General features: G+C 35.7%; 1 protein-coding gene across 1 annotated transcript; it reads right to left on the bottom strand.

The window, feature by feature from the left end:
- Nucleotides 1-1,856: 1,856 nt before the first annotated feature.
- Nucleotides 1,857-16,456, bottom strand: LOC129276784 (alpha-N-acetylgalactosaminide alpha-2,6-sialyltransferase 1-like). The gene is made up of 6 exons (XM_064095869.1): nucleotides 16,300-16,456; nucleotides 15,275-15,453; nucleotides 11,715-11,877; nucleotides 10,752-10,869; nucleotides 8,651-8,802; nucleotides 1,857-5,497 (listed from the first exon to the last, which is right to left on the bottom strand). The coding sequence occupies exons 1-6, from the start codon at nucleotides 16,377-16,379 to the stop codon at nucleotides 5,236-5,238; spliced, it is 954 nt and encodes a 317-aa protein (XP_063951939.1). The 5' UTR covers nucleotides 16,380-16,456; the 3' UTR covers nucleotides 1,857-5,235.
- Nucleotides 16,457-23,001: the final 6,545 nt, after the last annotated feature.

Genomic DNA, 23,001 nt, shown 5'->3' with positions numbered 1-23,001 from the left:
CAAGGTTGTATCAACAACAAGGCAGGCGGCGGCCCAATGCTGGTGCAGTGCTGTATGATCACCCTGAAGCAAGTAAATTTGTAGGCTCTAATCATGCATGAAACATCGAAAATGACCTTAAAAGATTATTTTTGATCAAAATGGAAATGATTTTAAGTTATCGGTTTCAACGGTGAATAACCATTCAGTAAATCACTAAATGGATTCAACAATGCCATGGCCACAACTTTTTTTTTTTGGAGAAAGTCAGAAACAGAAAAAAAAAGCAATCATTTTTTTATCGCATACATTCGTAATTCCGAAGCTTCATTATTCCGAAGGTTCGTTAATCCGAAAACGAAATAAGGTTCGTTAATCCGAAAACGAAATGGGGTTAGGGTTAGTTTTCGTTCGTTTTCGGACTAACGAACCTTATTTAGTTTTCGGATTAACGAACCTTCGGAACAACGAACCTTATTTCGTTTTCGGATTGTCGAACCTTCGGAATAACGGCACAAATGTTCGGATTAACGAACTCTTTTACGTTTTCAGATTAACGAACATCGAGGTATAGGCAATTTACGTGTTTCGGAATTACGGACCTTCGGAATTACGAAGTGTAACCTTTTTTATGGCCTAGGGCTTTTTTAATTTAGGCCTTGCATTAAACACTTCCACATAATAGATCTACCTTCCTCTATTTTTTCCCACAAGAAAAAAAATCCTCTCAATTTTTTTTTTTTTAAGTCTGTCTATAACTTGCCTCCCTTTTTTTCCCTTTGCCTGCCCTGGGAAAGACTGAAAAATTTGCTGTTTCGGAGGAATTTTTAGAATTTTTTTTTTGGGGGGGTAGGTAGAACAAAAAAAAAGAAACAGCATTTCTACTAGAAAGCATTACATTAATATTTTCTTTATTAGCATTATCACAGACATTGCTCTAAATATCTGTTCTCTTGTAAGAGCCCTTTGGGCATGCCTGAGCACAACGTACACCATTCTTAACAATGAAAAACCCTTTACAGTGTCAACTTGACGCTCCCCCATGACCAGCGTCAAATATTTAACCCTATTTGACGCTCCAGTAACCATACTTGTCGCTCCAGTAAAAAGTTGACGCTCCTACTGGAGCGTCAACTTTTTATGAAATGCGCTGCAGCGTCAAATATTTAATTTGACGCTGCAGGTGAAAATTTGACGCTGTTTTGGGACTTGACGCTGACGCTGTACCTTTATGAAATAGGCCCCTGGAAGCCAAAATATACTAAAATTGGCAAAGATATTCCTGCTTTCCACCAAATATTCGTCAGCCAGTAAGTGGAGGATTGGGGATTGGGTGTGCAGGAGACGGGAGTTCATGCCATTCCCCTTGGTTTAAAAAAAACCCTGATTTTAAAAGTTTCACTGTTTCTGCGTATATGACACTGTAACTACATTGAACGTATCAAGGGCTCGTCCACATGATTGCCCTACGCGCTGTGAATTAAGCATATTGTATCAAGGGGGCGACGCCAAAGTGTTTCGATAGGGAGTTGGGTGGGTCGGCAAGACGACATATTGATGTCTTTTTTTCTCATATGAATAATATCCTGAATATGGAGTTTTACAGAGTAAAACGACCCTAAACTATAAATATATTTTACTGAGAAGGCGAAGGCGCGAGCTGATTTTTTTTTGTAATTCCGACCTAAAAACTGGACATTCTATATAGGCACCTTTTTGTAATCATGAACAAGATAGGTATGTAACTGAATATTTGATGCGAGCACGAAGCGCGAGCGGCAAAATGACATCTAGACCTAAAAATGGGACACTCTGGAAATCATGAAAAGGATGGGTAAGTGGGTACGTTCCTACGTTAATAATGCCACGTGGATTCAATTCAATTCAATTTATTTTCATTCTTCAACATAATACAAATAATTACATGATAAATCATTTCAATTCAAATTCTTGGCATTCTAAATACATTTCTTTTATTATACAAGTGGAGCGCCTCTGGCAGTCTCACATGCATTACGCGAATCAATATAGCAGCAGTGCTAACTTTGAAAACTACTATGAAATAATTATTCACAAAAACACCATTCATATAATGATACATGTAGATACCACGTTCATTGACCCTAAATGACATTTGGTCTTGACGCTCTGTTCCTGGAACGCCGCGTGCGGCGCTCTTCAAATCTTAAGCTTTTTCGGAATATTTCATATACTTTCGTTACCAGAATCTTTGTCGTCACTAAATAACGCTCGTTTTTTATGTTGGCATTTTTCATTTTTAGGGGAAATACATGGATACAACACTTAATGGTTTAACTAACATATCACTGACTTGAAATTAAAAAAGTTGAAACTGATTACAAAGAAAATACGGTTTTTTATTATATGTCACGTGATTGATGACGTTTTTTGACCCCTGTACCATAATACGTTCGGGGGGGAGCCACTTCCTTTCAAAGATGCACAACATGATTGTCCAAGAAAACTCGTAAAGCCGGTTTAAGTTTCATCGTTGGGCGATATCTGTGCGTACAAAAGAATGGGTATCAATAGCAACTAACTTATTATTCTTTATTTTCAATGAATACTCACGCGTTGTTGTTTTTAGTAGCTTTTCTCATAGTGTAAACAACGTCCCCCGGGTACAGAGGTTTTGTTGCTCTCGGGTACTTTCCGATTTGAGAATTATCTTGTTCGTTTTGATCATCGTACATGTTTTTTATTCGGAAATATTCGGAAAAGAAAACGCAGCTATATTTAGTGCATCACATACGGTATGTGCACACTGCATATCGCATATGTGGGTCATCATTGACATTGTTCGCCGTATTATTCAGGGTGATGGGTAAGTGAAAAGTATATATGGTCGTGTGACCTTACTTCGCGCGTGACCATATTTCGTGGACGGTCGTATATCTCAGAAAGCACTTAATATCGTTAAAATCTGATATCACTACCAGAAAAAGCGGTCAAAAATTATCCTGTAGTGAAAGTTTCTAGTTGATAAGATTGGAATTTGTTTAAGCTAGGGCTAGGCGATTGGGCAGGCGCGCGCACCTGCCTCGGCCGATCCTCGCCCATGCGCCCACCACTAACTTCGCACTTAGCAGGCAGGGTAGGACTTCGGACACATCCACACATAAACATCTCCAACTAAAGTGAGTACACTAACTACCCCAACTTTCACTTCCAATCTGAAAAAACACAAGGTGAGAGGATGTATGCCCTGTATGGGCAATGCATCCTCTCACCACCCAAATTTTTTGATCAACAACTGTCCTTTTTCCAGCTAAACGTTCTTTGCTCTTTAATTAATGATTACATGGGCAGTGAAACCTGATCTTATCCTCAGCATCCTAACATAGCTTCAAACCACTACCTCTCTCTAAAAAACGCCCATTATCAACCACAATACAATCCATGAAATAAGCACAATTTGAATACAAAACAAAACCAAAAAGCCTGTGTATCCATTGCCATCTTTTATGATTGATAATATATCCACGCATAAAGGATTTGGACATGTTCAAAACCATCACCCCCACCCCATGTGCGCCACAAATTCTACACATACTATAATAGCCCACTTTCAGCTCACCAAACGCAACATAATTATGTTATTCATATCTGGTTCCAAAATACACTGGATCATGTGACCTAAGACTTGTCAGTGATACTTGATTACCCCTATGTCCACATTTCATAAACTATATCCATAAACTTATAAAGATATGACAGCAATTTAATAATTACCTCCAAATGCGACCTGGATTTTTGGCATTCTAAATACATTTTTTTATTATACAAGTGGAGCGCCTCTGGCAGTCTCACCTGCATTACGCGAATCGATATAGCAGCAGTGCTGACTTTGAAAACTACTATGAAATAATTATTCACAAAAACACCATTCATATAATGATACAATATTACGTTCATTGACCCTAAATGACATTTGGCCTTGATCATGTGACCTAAGACTTGTCAGTGATACTTGATTACCCCTATGTCCACATTTCATAAACTATATCCATAAACTTTGAAAGTTATGACAGAAATTAAAAAATTACCTCCAACATGGCCAAAGTTCATTGACCTTATTAAAAATAAAAATAAAATAAAATGACCTTTGACTTTGGTCATGTGACCTAAAGCTCGAAGAGGATGTTCAGTGATACTTGATTACTCTTATGTCCAAGTTATATGAATCAGACCCATAAACTTTCAAAGTTATGATGGTAATTCAACAAATACCCCCAACTTGGTCAAAGTTCATTGACCTAGAATGTCCTTTGACCTTGGTCACGTGACCTGACACTTGTACATGATGTTCAGTGATACTTGATTACTCTTATGTCCAATTTATATGAATCAAATCCATAAACTTTCAAAGTTATGATGGTAATTCAACAAATACCCCAACTTGGCCAAAGTTTCATTGACCCTAAATGACCTTTGACCTTAGTCATGTGACTTGAAGCTCAGGCAGGATGTTCAGTAATATTTGATTACCCTTATGGCCAAGTTTCATGAAACACATTACAAAAAACAAATTATACCGTGCGTCCCATAAAAAACGACCCTTTATATATATATAATACTGTCACATGAAGAATTTAAGCGCCTTCGGAAACGAAACGCAATCTAAAGTGTTGCGTTTTGTCACATTTTGTGAACGAGGCTAGGATTTCAGTTGGCTCAAAAATATTTAATAAATAAAGTTAAAGCACAATACGCTACACGATCCGTTGCGATATGGTTTAAAAAGAAATTATAATAGCATTTGATATAAACATTTCAACTTATAATTTCTGAACGATCGAAGTTCTGAATAATGGGATGAAATTTAAAATCGTTATTCCAGTCTGTTTCGAGCCTCCAAGTAGGGATAAATGTAAATTCAATTCGAAATCGTTATGACATCATTATCGGCTGCGACTTGAAGTCGATTTGGACTTTACTTCGACCACAATGCTTGCAGAACTATAAATAATATGACTTTTTTTTCGAACTTTCATATTTCGAAAATCGCGTCGTCGTCGGATCGTTAAGAAAGTGTGCGCCGGGCTGTTTACGATTCGTTGCGCTGCATCAGCACAGGCATCAGCAAGTACGCCATCTACGACGAATGTCTGATGAAACTCACAGACTGCTTCCATGCAGACTCTCAACTGAAAGCTTACCACAAGCAGATGGTATTCCATGATGTTTGAAAGGTTACAGCATGTTTACAATCGGGAATCTCTCTGATAATGACTATCATAAAAATTCAGGGACGTCCCTCTTGTACCACTTGATGACACCAGCTTGGTCTAATTCTTTGATTATCTCGACCTCTCTTCGAAAATCATGGCTTGCTGAAGTATTCCTATAGGCACTGAACTTGCTATCGTAGTAATATCCTGTATATTTCTTGTTGTATCCCATGCCATAAACACTGAGAGAATCACATCCTGTATGTAGAGCCGTAAAGAACATCATTGCACCCGTAGTCGGTCGGAATGACTTTGTACGCATCCATCTGAAATTAGAAAAGGCCTTTATCAAAAGCTATCCATTGAGTGGAAATTGCATCACATCAAAATATAGTACAGTACAGAGTGAATTTGATAAAATCGTGTACTGTTTCATGACCTACACATTTCAGAAAGATGCCCCAAATAAAAATGTATAAAAGGGGAATTTGATGGGGAACATAGTTTGCCAAAGACTCGTAGTTAAAACTGTTGCTGCAGCAAACATGAGGGGTACTCTGGACCACCATAGTGCCCCTCTTAAGAGAGAGAGAGAGAGGAAAAAAACACTGGAAAACGCTACTTTTTTATTGCATTATTATCTTCCAATTAATATGATAGGAATAAGATTTGATTATAAATGACAAATGAAATTGTGACATTCTGCTGGGTTTCGTCTTTTTTTTTACATTTGTATGTTTAATTGAATCATAAATTCATAATCGAGGTAAAATCACAATCACAAACAATAACAGAACAAAGCAAACAAAGCAAGAAAATAATTGAAGTCAAACACCTTAAAGGTCAAGTCCACCCCAGAAAAATGTTTATTCTAATAAATAGAGAAAATTCAAACTAGCATAAGGCTGAAAATTTCATCAAAATCGGATGAAATATAAGAAAGTTATGACATATTAACTTTTCGCTTATTTTTCACAAAACAGTGATATGCATAATTCAGTGACAGGCAAATGAGACAGTCGATGATGTCCCTCACTCACTTTTTCTTTTGTTATTTATTGTTTGATTTATACAATATTTCATTTATTACAGATTTGACATGCAATAAGGACCAACTTGTCTGAACCATCACATGTTTAGGGAGGAAATAATCAATGTTTCACGTGACAAAGTGGAGAAAATTAGAATATTTCAAATTTCGTATAATATAATAAAGAAATAGTGAGTGGATGACGTCATTAGTTTCCAAATTTGCATATCGAACAGGATGTGCATCATAACTGTTTTGTGAAATTAAGCGAAACTTAAAATGTCATAACTTTCTTATTTTACATCCGATTTTGATGAAATTTTCAGTGTTATGTTTGTTTGATTTTTCTCTTTTTATTCAAATCAAACTTTTGTTGGGGTGGACTTGTCCTTTAACAACATATCATTCTCTATTTTTGGCTGATTAACATGGGGAGGGGGAGGGGATGCATAAAAGGTGTGAAATTCCTGAAAATCTACTTGAATATGACCGCTATTTTTTTTTTTTTTTGCAGGAGTGTCTGCATTTTATTCAAGATCATTTACAAATAGACAAATTCATACAATAACAATGATAAAAATTAATACATTTTGTGTGACAATCGAAAAAAAAAGATAATGTATAAGACAGGGATTCTCAAATAGCGGCGCGCGCACCACTTGTGGCGCACCGAGCCTTGCGGAGTGGCGCGTGGGAGCCGGTATGAAAAAAATGGGGGAAATATGTATGTAGAATTGATGTTTGATGATAATTTTACACAAAGGGAAAAAACAAGTCAGTTATTCTTTAAACTTAATTGATCTTATTTTTATTTATTCTAACGTTATGGTTTTTATATGCTTGGTGTATAGATTCATGTGCGACTGTCAATAGTAGGTATGTGCATCACGATATACACGTAGGTAGGCCTATACAAAATATCTCTATGATCACAAGTGAACTGATAGCCCCGTTCGTCGGTTGGATATCTATCACGTTTTCAACTATTTTGTAGGGTTAGTAATTTCGCAATTCCAGATTATACATTGAAAATTGATGGAATTGCTCAGATGCAGCATTTGAAATGATGACAATAAATACATAATTTAACATTCTTATACTTGACAAGCCATGCTTTTAATCAACAACTTGGACTCCTGGCAATGCACATCATGAAAATGTGGTGACATATATACAGATATAAAATAAAGTTCTTAATTTGCGTATTAGTGTGGCATCACGAAAAGTATGTCGGGTAAGTTTTAACCAACAAATAATTTTCACAGAAGTGAGGAGTTTAGACATATTGAAAATCAGAAACTTTGTTTCCAAAGCCGATTATTCAAAATCCAAGGTTGTGAAAGAGAAATGCTGCAAGGTATTGCCTGCTGTGATATGTGCATGTCCACGTGAACTAGTGGTATCACTGGTATGTTGTGAAAAGTCACTTATCATTTGAAAAATAATAAATTGTGTAGTTTGTTTGCATTTGTGTTTCTTGAATTGATATTAATTAGATCCCCTCTTGGCCATTTAAAAAGCCTCATATTGCAAAGCTTCAAGGGGCTCCACCCCCTCGAGCCCACCAGGGGCCCTAGCTGGCCCTCAGCAATATTTCGCTCGTTAGCGCTAGTGGAGCAGTACAGATTCTCAACAAGAAATGTGGAGCTTCAACAAAAGTAATTGAGAATGAATGGTATAAGACTAAAAAATGTATTATGAATAAAGCATGTAAAATAGTAAGTTGGGTAAAAATGAGGATCAAATTCTGGGTTGCCTCATACGATTTGATAACATGCCCTATTAGGAAGAACAACTTGTTCACACTGTGGTCACATGCTGTTACACCGCTGTTACAATGCCCAAATTCAACAATGTTCACACTGTGGTCACACACTGTTACACCGCTGTTACAATGCCCAAATTCAACAGTGTTCACACTGTGGTCACACACTGTTACACCGCTGTTACAATGCCCAAATTCAACAGTGTTTACACTGTGGTCACACGCTGTTACAACGCTGTTTCAATGCCCAAATTCAACAGTGTTTACACTGTGGTCACACGCTGTTACACCGCTGTTACAATGCCCAAATTCAACAGTGTTCACACTGTGGTCACACACTGTTTCGCCGCTGTTACAATGCCCAAATTTGCAGTGTGCTCAAATAGCGGACAACATGAAGATCTGTTCCACATTGTTAAAATTATTTAAATTTCACAGTGTGACAAAAATTTCACACTGTGGAAACCTCTACATTGCGAGCATTCACAATGCGTTTACATAGTGTACAATGTTTACGAGTGAATAACACTGTTATTATGTTCAGTTTTAACAGTGTGAAGAAGATTTCACTGTTAGTTCCACACTGTGGAAGACTGTTCTTTCCAGCATGGCACCAATGTATTGAGGGACACTGTGTTATGTCCAGCAGGGCACCATTGATGGAGTTAAATCTTCGGGACTCACATTTTGTGAATGTATCTGACAAAGTCTGGGTGCAGCAGCCTGATGTCTGTAGCCTTAGCTTTCAGCTTCTGCTTCGGGTTGGATCCCTTGGCCACTTCTGTGATGTATTCATAGTCATGTAATTCACAAGGCAGGAAAACCCACTTGATACCCTGTGAAAACAATAACAACAACAACACAGCAAAGATCATACTAAAAACAATGACATACACGGGTGGGGGTATAGATACTCAAACAACATTATGGGGGAATCTTCTCTTATATATGGGCTTGATAGCGATTTAAATTATCTATCATTCTAAAGCTCAGAAACTATTTTTAAAAAGTGTTTTTGTTATTTCTCAACTATCGATATTTTACTGAAATATACTGAAAATTATGTTGTTTTTGTGAAAATTGGGGATCAACACGGTACACACATCGTATATAGCATGGTATGCAAGATTTGTATTGTGTAGGCTACATTTTGGGTTTCTTTTAACAGATTGAGAAAAGAGCTGGTCTTAATGATTATTGTTTACAATCATTATTATTGTTGTTGAAAATATAATTAATAATAATAATTACTACTACTGTTATTTCATCATCATCATTAACAACAACATCATCACCAACAACAGTAATTTTGTTATGATGACTATTTAAAAGTCTAGAAACTGATTTTTAGGGGACCATTTAATCAAATCCAACCCCCCCCCCGCAAAAAGGTAAGGTGGGGGTTGTTACACCCACAAATGTAATAATCGCCCACAAATGTAATAACGCCCACAAATGTAATAACACTTTACCCACAAATGTAATAATTTCACCCACAAATGTAATAATGCACTTTACCCACAAATGTAATAATTTTTGATCGCCCACAAATGTAATAAATTTGAAGGGATTTTTGGCGAATCCGTTCTAAACTAAAATCCTATAGTAATACGTTCATTTAGCTAAAAAGTGCAAAGTCTTTTTTCCAGACCTGGTTAATCAAAAATTATGATATAAGTCCAAATTCTTTTTTCCAGACCCGGTTGTTTCAAAAATTATAATATAAGTCCAGTCTTTTTTCCAGACCCAGTTGTTTAAAAAATTATAATATAAGTCCAAACTAAGATACGATAATGATATTCCAGTGGAATAAAAATGAGAATCGAGCTTAGTCTTTTTTCCAGACCCAGTTAATTAAAACTGGTGGAATTAATGTCTTTGTTGTAGTTTTAACCTATACGACGCGTATTGTGAATATACGCGCTAACAGTAAATTGATAATCAAGCGCAGTTTTTTCTCCAGACCCGGTTATTTAAAACTAAAAACTAAAAACCTATAGTAATGCGTTCATATAGCACAAAAGTGCAAAGACTTTTTTCCAGACCCGGTTGATTGAAAAATTAAAATATAAGTCCAAAGTCTTTTTTCCAGACCCGGTTATTTCAAAAATTATAATATAAGTCCAAATTAAGATACCATAATGATATTCCAGTGGAATAAAAATAAAATCGAGCTTAGTCTTTTCTCCAAACCCTGTTATTCCAAAATTATAAATAACAATACAATAACAAAACAGTATAAAGACCCCACAATCTTATTAATGCTGGATAGCATGGACATATAGCGTAGTCTTGCAGCCAGACCCAGTTATTTTTTTCTTCAAAATAGCGCTGATAGTAATAATAAAAAACTCCCGGGTCTGGAAAGAAGACTTTGGACTTTTGTGCTATTTGAACGCATTACTATAAGATTTTAGTTTAGAACGGATTCGCCAAAAATCCCTTCAAATTCCCACCCACTAAAATAGAATACAAGAAGTTAGCTCAATGAAAATATTAATTAATATAACTGAAGATTGAAATTACAAAACCCCAACCCGTTATATTTAAGATGTATATTCGCCGATTATCTCTATATTTGTATGTATAATTAATTTTCATAATGGTGTTTTCACTTTCAATTTCTTTGTTGTTCTTTTACTAAGATATCTTATATTTATATTCTTCTTTCTTTTTTTCTTTCTAAGCGCTTTGAAACGTCAGTATAAAGCGCTTTATAAATTTTGTACATTATTATTATTTATTATTATTACAAATTAGTGATTATGTCTACAATGGTTTATACCTTGTCAGTCGGTATATCAGATTGGTTTGTGTGCATAAGGGACCGATGCATGAACACGTAGTGTGTTGTACGGTTACCCACGTCATCCTCATAGCCTCTCCTGACACAGTGGTTCACTCTAAAATGATAATATTACGATGACAGAACCAATATCAATGATAATGGTGATAATGTTATTGATGATGATGGTGGTGGTGCATGGTGATGGTGATGATGATGACGATGATGATGATGATAATAATGATTATGTTAATAACAAAAACAATAATAGCGATAAAAGTCAAAATGGGCAATTCCATTATAAAGTAGGTACGTGAGATTCCATGTTAATTTGGTCTTCCTGAAATTACAGATCTCCGTTTCATAGTTCATATGAAATGGTGAAATACTCTCAAATTTTCACAATGGCCTGATTGGAAGTGATGTATAAAAAAGGAAAAAGGTGAAAACCCTTTTAAAAAATTCCTTAATTTAGATCGCACCCAAAATCTAGATCAACATGAGGGACAGTTTCCAAATGAAAAAAATTCCATCAATATGCATGTATCTTTTATGAAAAAAATTACGTGTGTTTTTTATCGTTTTTTTGTCTTCATTTTTGAAACCGTAAAACATGCTATGAATCTTAACCAGTAAAAATTGGGCCGAACAACATCAAACGTCAATTCTACTCTTCTTAAACCGGTAACCTCAGATGAGCTAATGAAAACTGAAAAACACGTCACTAGCATATCAACCTGAAAATTGCCAGAGATTTACCAAACATAGAGGCAAGTAATATTTATGAATTCAAATTATAGGTTCATGATATCTAATATAAGTTATAAATAAACTTCATTACTAGTTTCCCAGGGAAAAAATATACATTATTGTTAATTCCCATATTATAAAACAACCCTAGTACAAATCGAATTTTAAAAAATGCTTAGTTATTTCACTTTTTTTCGTTAATTTCTGTTTTACCTGAAGACCACGTCATGATCATCGATTTCCTTGCCCATTCCCGATCCGTTCAGAATTCCTCCATTACCTACGACAGCACAACTTACACATTGAGGCCTTTCATTTTTCTCGAAACCCAATATCGATTCCTCTTTGGAAAAGAGTTTCAGTATTTTGAAAAGATCTAATGGGAGCAATAAGAACAAAATCAGTTTTCAGTTGGCATCGCTTTCGAGAAACCAATGAAAGAAATATAAAAATATTATTTCGAACGTACTTTGGCTTTTCATATATAATCATTGGCCTTTTATAATCGTTGTATTATGTACGTGCAATAGTATTGACATATTGCTGGGGGTCACTCCATTTAGAATAAAAATAGGTAAGATACGATGTGACTGCTTCAAAGCTTAGCAATCTGAATAGTATCATTGTCAGGCTCTTTATCAGATTGCGATTAACTAAAAACATGTTCCGATCCGTAAATCATGGTTTCTTTGTTATTTATATAACTGCTTAGAATTCACTTAGAATAGTTTGTGTTAAAGAATGGAATAAGTTACCTCATGCCGTTAGAAATAGCTTGGCTCTGTCTCGACTTAAAATATTGTGTAAAAACACCTTTTCGATAGACTGCGGTTGGGTGTGAGTGTATAAATCATGAAGCAGATTGCAATGAGTGAGGTCTCCATGTGTGTGGGTGCGTGAGGGTGTGTGTGTGTGTGTGTGTGAGAGGGTGTGTGTGTGCGTTAGTACGCCTGTATATAGGGGGGGTTACATGTGTGTATTTATTATTAGAGGTTTTCTATACAGGCATGGGCGGAAATCTGGCCCGAAAGGTAGGGGGACAACAGGGGCGGATCCAGCCTTCGCCAATGGGGGGGGGGGGGGGGGCGATTTTTTTTTCAGCCATATGTTAATCCCCGATTGGCCCCTCGAAGATGATTTTTGTTTATTTCATTGAAGGAGTAGTCCTCATGGCCACTTTTTAGCTTTATTCTTATAATTCAACATAAATATATAATATCATAATCATTATCTATATAATGCGAGCGCGAAGGGCGAGAATTTTTTTTTTTTTGGGGGGGGGAAATTTCATGTATTTTTTCCTTGAATTTGAACATTCTGGGCAATGTTTGTTATCCTGAAAAAGATGTATATGCAACTAAATAATTACTTCGAACGCGAAGTGCGAGCAGATGTTAACTGATGGAAAAGGTTAGCCATGAATACGTTACATATTTCAACAATCAAATGATGCGAGCGCGAAGCGCGAGCTTAAATTTTTTTGAATTTTTTGCCTAAAGAATGGAAATTCATAGCACTTTTTGTAACTGAAACATATAATAGGTATATAACTTAGTCACTAACGCGAAGCGCGAGCGGAAATTTTTGAGATTTAGACCTAAGAACGAGACACTCTATTCATGTTTTGTAAATCATGAAAAGGATAAGTAATTGGGGGCCTTCCTTATATACACCCGGTCCTTACATTAATAATGCGAGTTCAAAGTGCAGCCATAAAATGTTTTTTTATTTGAACTGATCGAAAAGGTACTTGTTAAGGACTACTTGCACTTAGCCATGAAGACGTTACATATTTCAACAATCAAATAATGCTAGCGCGAATCGCGAGCTGAAAATTGTTGACATTTCTACAAAAAGAATCGAAAATTTTAATCAATTTTCGTAATCGTGAACAGGGTAGCTATATAACTAACCAATTGATACAAGCGAAGTGCGAGCAGAAAAATTCGAGATTTAGACCTAAAAAAGGGACACTCCATTCATGTTTTGTAAATCATGAAAAGGATGAGTAATAGGGGATCTTTCTACATTAATAATGCGAGCACAAAGCGCGAGCAGAAATTTTTTGAGATTGTGATCTGAAACTGGATAATGATCTAAATAGAGAACAAGTTGAATATCTGAATAAACATGCGCGTGTTTCAGATTTAGACCTAGAATCAAAGCATTCTACACCTCTTTTATCATGAAAAATCTGAAGAAGAGTCCATTTCAGCTATATATTTCAAGCACTTTGTAGGAAAATTGTGAGGTGGATATGGATCGCACTTAATAAAGAGCTGATATTTTTCATTGTTATTTGAGTTTTGACATAGGACCGGGACATCCTTGGGACATGTCATATGAAAATGATGACTATCTTCCTATTCCTCTTGCTAAGCGCGAGATGAAACAAAAGGGACAATTTAATCGTTAAATTATTAATATCTTATTTATTAATGCCTAATGAGGGCGAGAAATCTGATGATATTATGGCCTGAAAACTGGACATTTCAAGCAATTTTGTAATTATGAATAGAATGCATCAGTCAAAATATATTTTAACCATTAATGCGAGCGCAAATTGCGAGCCAAAATCTTTGATAAACTGTCATGAAAATCAATATTGAGACATACATAAATCGCCAATTAAAATGCGAGCGAGTAGCCAGCGCTATCTGATACGTTTTGACAATCAGACTTGATTTTTTTCAAACTAAATGGAATACACAAAAATAATAGGTACTTAATAAATCGAAATTTGCGAGCGCTCAGTGCGAGCAGAAAATGTCAACATTCAGACCATGAAGCTGTCACTTTTACAGAGCACTTTTTAAAAATCAGTTTGTAAATCACACAAAATAATGAAAGTTCGATTTCCGAGGTGAAATGTGTAATGTATATTGACTTCCAAACTTGATATTTAAGCTCCATATTGAAAAATCACCTGACAGGCAAGATTCTTTTTATTTTCCAAGTCTTCCCCTCATCTTATTTTAGTCACTCTGGAAAATTATACAAGCCCCCCCCCCCCGAAAAAAAGAAGGTTTTCACGCAAAATGTAAGGTCATTCAGTCCAAAATACATGCATTATTTCGAATGTGAATGATGCATTTTTCTCCATCATAAAAGACCAAAAATAGTAGGGGGGACATTTGATATTGTGTCCCCCTACTATTTTTGGTAGGGGGGACACGTCCCCCTGTCCCCCCTGGGATTTCCGCCCATGTATACAGGGGTAACAAAGGTGGTGTTTCGGTTTCCTTAGGGCTCCTGTTCATTTGATGCGGTGTCCTTTCCTGAGCATTTTTTATGCAATCACAAATTTGGACCGATTTTAATGAATGAGGTTGTATGATGCTCGGGGGGAATATCCTGGCCCTGCTTCATTTAGGCTGTTACCCTGGGCAAGCAGAAACATCACCTTTTTATAATCTACCCCTTTTATTATACTGTTAAATCATTTGTTCTAAGTTATACTCATTGTAAATAATTATGTTACTTTTGTTATATGTAAAGGGGCCCCGTCAACAAGCTATGCTTCACTTGGGTCCCAAACCTATCATTCTGAGTTCTATGATGTTATACTTTGTACCACTGTTTGTGTTTGATATGGTTTGAATTAAATACTATACTGTATTTCAATAAAATTTGAAAGAGCGTATTACCAGGGACTACCAGGGACGTGTCCTGTGCTAGTGGCGAGAAAAAAAATGACCAGAAAGAAAATAAAGAACGAGTAAAAACAGAAAAGAGAAAATTGCTCATGCTTTTCAGAGCTATTGTTCTCTCACTTTTAAACTGGAGTTTCTTTCTATAAAAGAATCCATACGGCATATGATAATTCCTCAAGCGTTCATATTCCGTATTGTTAATATTGGCACTAGTCATGACGATCTGTATTGTAGGCTGATAGTACTGAGTGGACCAGTTCGACTCCTGTAGTTTTCCTTGCAATGAATGGGGGACATGACTGCATGGGACAGAGTAAAATAAGAGTACATGAATTATATACCACATACATACAGATTACAGAACACCTAAGTTTTACGACTGTTTGTGAGCAAATTATCCAATTAAATCAACGAGCACGACAAGTTTTAAGACTTTTGCTCAGAGATACCTGGACTACCTAGTTTATATGACCATGCCACAGCGACAACCATCGTTCACCATCTTTCGTTAAAAAAATAAGTAGTAAAAAATAGCCAGTGGTTTATTTCCACTGCTTCGTGCCTGGAACAATGTGTGTGAGTGTGTGTGTGTGGGAGGGGGATTGAATCCGCTTGTTTTATCGGATCTAGAGCAAAATGTAGCATTTTGGTCAGTCCAACCATGCTAGTGTCGATCATGTAACGGTACATCTCGATGAGTGAGGCAGCATATGTATAAGAAAATCCTTTGTCCACGCACTTGAAATAATTTAGAGACAAGAAATAGATGAAAAGTGCAACACATGGAAATGTTACATTTTCCCATTAAATGCAAAGCGGTGTTCTGCGTTTCACTGATCTCCCATGTGAACAGATTTGATCTTAGAAAGATGAATGTCTTTATTTTTTATTACGTTTTCAGAAAAATGTTTTCTTAAATTTTATTATTTCCATATGGTGTGAAATATTGTCCTTCATTTTATTAAATAGAATTAAATTTAAATAATTTTTTTTTTGTCAAAGTATACTTCTTCAAGTACAGGAATTAAGAATAAATCAAGTCAGGCTGTAGATAGTATCCAGACGAAATACCCAAAGAAAGTGTTAAATGATTTTATAATGAATATTTTGTCCTTGTCCTTACGGATTTTTTTTAATGTACTTACAGAAAAATTGAACTTTGGATCTTTCCTGAAAGACATCTCTGGATTTTTTTCAGCAATTTTGATGAATTGCTGATAATCATTTAGTCTTGCTTTCTGCTCCAGGAATGAATCATTATACAGAAGTGGTTTTGGGTAAGCCAACGCATTACTGGAAAACCTGGAAATGAATAAGTTTAGTGAAAGCTCATCTTAACAGAATATTCACTGGCACTGATATATATACACTGATATACACTAATATACTGATATACACTGATATACACTAATATACACTAATATACACTAATATACACTAATATACACTGATGGGGGTGGGGCTTGAGGGCGCTTCTCCCTCCCCCAAATTTTCAAGACCAAGATAAAAAGAGAACAAGAAAGAAAAGGAAAGAGAGTAGGTGAAAATGGTATGATTTCCTTAGTATTATGTCAAAACCTATCACAAACTTAGATTTTTGTAATAAAGATGTCGAGATTTTTGTTCGCTCGATTCGTTCTCTAGCAATTTTTTAAATAAATTTTACCTAATACGCCATTTCTGCCCCCTCGAATTTTTTGCTCATTATGCCATTGAGAATATATATGTATTCACAAATAAATGAACGATAGGAATTTGACTATGAACCAAATAAAAATTCTTACTTTCCGACCCTCAAAATTATGATGAAGAATTTAAAATTCTACAACGATTCCAAACAGACTTGTGTGGAACGTTGCGAGGTATGAAAAGTAATTAACAAAGTATTCTTTTCAAAAAGGGTATATGCAAGAGATCAGATAAACTTGTAGTTTGGGGTCATTCAGTTCCCATAAACACAAATGCACCATGAAAATAAACGTTAGAAATCGTTTCTTATTGTCACAACGTTTCCGATATATAATTTTCTCTTGTTAACTCACTTTAAATTCCCTTATTTTTAGAAAAAGGTATGAGAGTCTCATTGATGAGTGTTATTTTGACTTAGCTACAAGGCATTTAATCTTGCAAGCGTTTATTTTTTTTTCCTTTTATTGCATGGTTCGTTTGCTCATCTTTTAGATTTTACCTTGGTCATGTGACCTGAAACTCATGCAGGATATTCACTGATACTTGATTACTCTTATGTCCAGGTTTCATGAACTATAACCACATTCTTTCAAAGTTTGGACATTTAAAATAAATAACATTGGTTAAGATTTCTTTTTGATTCCCCAAACGTAATGGAAGTTCATTGACTCCACATGACCTTTGATCTTGGTCATGTGACATGAAACTCGCACGGGATTTCAGTGATACTTGATTACTCTTACATCCAAGTTTCATGAACTAGATCCATCAACTTTCCAAGTTATGATGGCCATTCAACAAATACCCACAACATGGCCAAAGTTCATTGACCCTAAATGACCTTTGACCTTAGTCATGTGACCTGAAACTCAGGCAGGATGTTTAGTAATACCTGATTACTCCTGTGTCCAAGTTTCATGAACTAGCACCACATGATGATATTTCAAAAACTTAAACTTAGGTTAAGATTTCGATGTTGACGACGCAGCCGCGGACGTCGGCGCCTGTAGTCTCGCTCTGTATGCTATGCAGGCGAGATAGTGTAACTTCTATGAAAAGAAAGATTTTGATGTTAAAATTTTGTATTCCCTCACCCGGCTGCCTTGTATGGGCCATTATTCCCGATGATGAATAACACAGTCCCTCCTGTAACCACGACAAGGACGCAAAACAGCTGAGCGATCTCTTTAATGGGAATATGCATATCATCGATCCTAAATTTTAAAGAATAGCGAGGCAAAGGCAAGAAAGTGTATTGAGTAAAGGCGAAATATTTCATATTTGTCTATTTCATTTCCAACATAACAAAATGAAATGATAGTAATTACAATTACATTTGAATATAATATAATCATATACGAACAATATATAAATCGTGATATGCAGAGCTGCGAATCTGAACATGAACGTTTCAGTATTTTAAGGTGAAAATATCTGTTCAAATGTTTGTACATGTATGTATTATTTTGTTCATGATTTATAATTTATCGTTTTATGTTTTTCAACTTTTATGTACGGACTTGCTGAAAAACAGCCTTGCGGCTGATAGCAGGTTTTTTTATCCCGTATTTAAATAAATAAAACAAATAAAACAAAGTTAGCTTGTTTAAAAAAAAAAATCAAAGAAACGAATCAATGAAAGTTTGAAAAATGTTGAACAAGTAAGTTATGACCATTTGATTTTTTAGATGACTAATGATGTGAGCGGCAGTGCAACCAACATGTTCGATGCCACACATGTATTACTCCCCATTCCGATTATTTTACACTCTAAAAAAAAAAGGTTTACCCAATATTGGGTAAAAGGGTACATGCATGTTGGTTGGGTAAAAAGATACCAAATATTTTGTAAATTTTACGCAATGTTGCGTTGAAATAGCCAAATATGGATGAAAATACACAGCAAACATGCATGTTCCCTTTCTACCCAATATTGGGTAAGATTTCACTCAGTGTTTTTAAAGTGTACATGTATTTTACTTTAATTGAGACTATCCATATCATGCATTTTCATTTTAATATGATGACATGAAAAACTAGAAATTTGACGTGTCCAAAGGACACAGATGCCCCCACTTAACACGATCAGAAAATCATTCAATATGATTGAAGTTAATATCGTGCAGAAACCAATATGCATATGGCCATTTTCGCGGTAACTGACGTTACACGGCACCTTTTTACACACTTTTATTCCCTAATTCGACTCTCAATCGTGAATAAATTATTTTCAGTCACGCCTCACTATCCTTAAGCACAACCAGTGCAACAACATCAACACCTGAAATAGAAAACATTTATATACTTTACAAAAAGCATACCTGTTTCGAGGGGAGCACCAAGCTTCGACGGCAAGACAAGCTAAACTTATAGCTCCCCCTCTCAGTCAATCAAAGAACGGGTAAACAAGAAAATGAGTTACACGACGCAATCATTTCAATTTAACCAACTTTAAATGTATAATGATAATAATACATGTCTCATTCAACAATCTCATCGAACGCCTACAATCCATCTTTAACAAAGTTATACGTATAATCATACTAGGCTGAGGCTAATTTACCCGGTATAAAAATAATTCTAAAGCCCCAAATTCATATAAATTGAAAGACAATCCTTCATATTTTCTTTAATATATCCATCCTTAGCAGTCTCCGACCTCCACCTACCATGTTTCTTAAACAACCTGTCTGGAACACCAAAGTTCGCTGCTGCTGTGACTCCGCCACTTCGGAGGCTATGCATGCCAAAACTCTTTGGATTCAACCCTACTTTAGCCAACGCCTCTCTCAATAATTCTAAACATCTAGTATAAGACAACTGTCCACGTCTTAACTTGTAACTATTACTGGATTTACAGTAATTTAGAGGCCTAAAAAGAAATACTTCATCAGAGGCATCGTTAAGCCCCGCTGCAATCAAATATTTCCTCAAAGCTAATACGGGGCAGGTGGGGAATTTGTAGCACCTATAAGAACCCATGCTCCTTACCTGTAAATATCGGTTTTACTTTTCATGATGAAAGTATTCACATGAGACAAATACAAGTCTAAATCACATTTACGAATATGTATCATTTCATCAAATCGTAGAATGCCTGCGTAGGAAATCAAAATCATAGCACATAATCGAATATCTAATAGACTCGTTGAAGATCCATACTTCTCAACAACTGCTTTCAAAATGTCTGGGGTTATAACTTCTTTCTTAACGATCGGTTTGTTTAGTAATTTCTTTAAACATTGTAAAACAATATGTATGAACTTGCGATCACAGGGATTAACATTCATCCTTGGCTTGCAGTCAAAATGCCACTTAATGGCGTAAAAAGCCGATTCTATCCTCGAATAAGGAGCTTCTCTTTGATACAAATGAATAAGATAGCGACTAATATCTTCTGGTTCTGCTGTGTCAGAATTTACTTTATTTTGCTTACACTAATCTTTCCAGGTATTCAACGCTCTGTTGTATTTACTCATAGTGTTATCAGCTCTCGAAGCTGTCAAGACCTTGTTCAAAGTTATATCATATCCTTCATGAAGAGAATTTCTGGATTTAAGAAAAATTAAACAAAACTTAAGCTGGTATATATTTATCTCAACACAATATATTCAAATTGTGATAAATTCTCAAGTTCAGTCATTCTTATCAAATTCTCAAAATTTAATCACTTCTAATACGTTTTACAGCCATGACAGCAAAATTAAACATTAACTATGCAGCTATCCTCAAACCAGGTGGTTTTATATTTTCACTAAAATTTCAGTATGAAATTCATTAGATCACAATTCCATATCATAATTCGTTTCAATCGTCTTGAAGGCTTAGCAAAACAATAGCTTTGGGATTCATTTCCTTTGCGAAAATATTTATTTTTGCCTTAAAACACTTGCAAAAAACTTTCTGAAACATTTCATTCTCAAGAATTCTGTAATTTTGAGACTTTGAATGTTTTCAATCATCACCAATTTCTTCATTCTGAGCTCCGCCGCCAGTAAATTATAACTAATTTGAGAATGAAATCTCATATCAATTCCTTATCAACCTTTACGATGGTTATCCTTTTACATAATCATAACATTCTCCAATTTCCATCACCACTTCTTTGCTCTGCAGCATAAGTGGATCCTAGCTATGCAGCTATCTGCCATGCGGCCGTGTAAAATTTACATGTTGCATTCCAACAGTATAATTTTGAATTAACCTCCGTCAAATGGATTTATTACATACCAGCATTCATGTCAGCCATCTCTCACAAACCGTTTTTTTTTTTTTTTTTTTTTATTATTATTTCTGCCTTGAACGAAAATTCCTTGAGGAATATCAATTTTGAAGTATTCAGAGAATAAGGAACGAAAATCACTTTGTTCAGAGAAAAGAATCGGCCAGAAGGGTGCAGACGGCCAGAAGGGAACAACCAAAGTCCCCCTAGCAGAACAAAACCTTCAGATGCTTAAGTACTTGCCCTATACATTCGATAGGTGGAACCAACCAATTATTCTCGCCCGACCAATCACATGAGAAGGGATCAACATGATCTATTAGGGGACACCAATATTTAGAATTGAACTTCTTAATTTTGAAATTAAAATCGTCCGCAAGTCTGTCCACAGTGTGAGGGCCCCAGATTTTGTCCAAAAATCCGAAAAATTCATCTGACACACCCCAATCATCAAAATCTATCATGCGACTTAATGCATCTGCAAAACGGTTCTCCTCTCTGGGAGCCCAATGAACGTGAAGACTAATGTTGTTTCTTTTACACAACTCAAAGATGTGTAAACTCATCTCATGCAATTCTGCAATCATACTTCCTTTATTTACAATCGATTCTACTCCTTTATTATCACAGAGGACCTTGAAAGTTTTATGTCTCATGTGAGATACAACTGTTTGCAGTGTCATACTTACTGACTTGAGTTATCTCCAAGTGGAGTTTTTAACCATTTCAAACTCAAACCAATCTCATCACATTTCATGCCTGCGCACTCAGAAACCCAGGCCCCGCAGCCTGATGGACTTGCATCAGAATAGATGAAAGTCTGTGGAACTGAATAAGCAGAAATAATGTTTACGTTAAGAATATGCAAATTCTTCTCCAGAAGAAGAACACGAATATTAATTCATCAATATTGATCACATTATGTCCTATCCCAATGTACCCTCCGGATGATTTCGTGATGCATAAATCTGGTTTTAATTTGAGTAACTGTGCCAAACACTGGATACAATGTATCTTTCCAACTATAACTACGATCTTTCGTTCTGAAACCTCAGGCAATTCTGCTTGAAATGAATCTGAACATAACTCAAGATCCTTCATCCTTCTTTCAGTAATCTTTATATAAGCTACTCTGCTTTCCCGTGGTATTCCTAACCAATCCAAACACTGGACAGGAGTCCATTGAGATATTTCTCAACATTTGGTATCAAACCTGCTTCAAGTAAGTCATTTTTCACCGTCTTGACCATAGTATCATACGAATCAAAGGAAGCAGCACGACCCAATCATCTATATACAAAAAAAATGAAAATACCATTTCTATACGCCAATGATTAACGATAGGCTTAAATCGTGTAATGAAAACAAAGGTAGCTGTTGCCAACCCAATGGCAAAACCTAAAAAGAGAAAAACCTTGTACCACTACCAAAATCCCAACTAAAGCCTACAATTTTTCATGCACTTGAAAAATGTAATAATGATGATAACCTTGCTTAAGTTCAAAGGAAAGCATAAAATCTCCCTGTTTTAAATAAGACATGACTACATTCCAGTCTTCAAGTATAATAGTGTTCTTCCACAAGTGTTAGTTGACATAACGTTAACCAAGAATCAGTCTCTTTTTATATCTGAACTCTGAATTGAATCTGAAAGGGGGTAACATCATGGGGTGCAGTGGTGGATTCAACAATCAAACCCTTTTTAATAATAATTCGTTAATGGCTTCAGAAACGAAATCGGGATCGATGTCAATGCTGACTTATCATCTTATTGTAAGATAACTTGTAACCATGTTCATTGACATCTACAACAAATTGAGATGCATCAGTTGATTTCCAAATTGTAAGGAAGCATTCAATCTACCTTTAACCAAAGGTTCTGAATTTCATTGATCATACTCATAATTTCTCAAATAAAATTCTTCCTCCTACCCTG

Source organism: Lytechinus pictus, chromosome 2, assembly GCF_037042905.1.
Source record: "Lytechinus pictus isolate F3 Inbred chromosome 2, Lp3.0, whole genome shotgun sequence".
In the NCBI taxonomy this organism is placed as follows: Eukaryota; Metazoa; Echinodermata; class Echinoidea; order Temnopleuroida; family Toxopneustidae; genus Lytechinus; species Lytechinus pictus.
Note: the sequence above shows the minus strand (reverse complement) of the source record. Positions and strands in the feature narration are given on the sequence as shown.

Coding starts and splice junctions, on each gene's coding strand:
- LOC129276784 (XM_064095869.1), bottom strand. CDS start 16,379: ATGATTATCAGCAATTCATCAAAATTGCTGAAAAAAATCCAGAGATGT. Junction 11,878..15,274: donor AAAGAAACTCCAGTTTAAAA/GTGAGAGAACAA, acceptor TGCTCCCATTAG/ATCTTTTCAAAATACTGAAA. Junction 5,498..8,650: donor GTCAGATACATTCACAAAAT/GTGAGTCCCGAA, acceptor TTCTAATTTCAG/ATGGATGCGTACAAAGTCAT.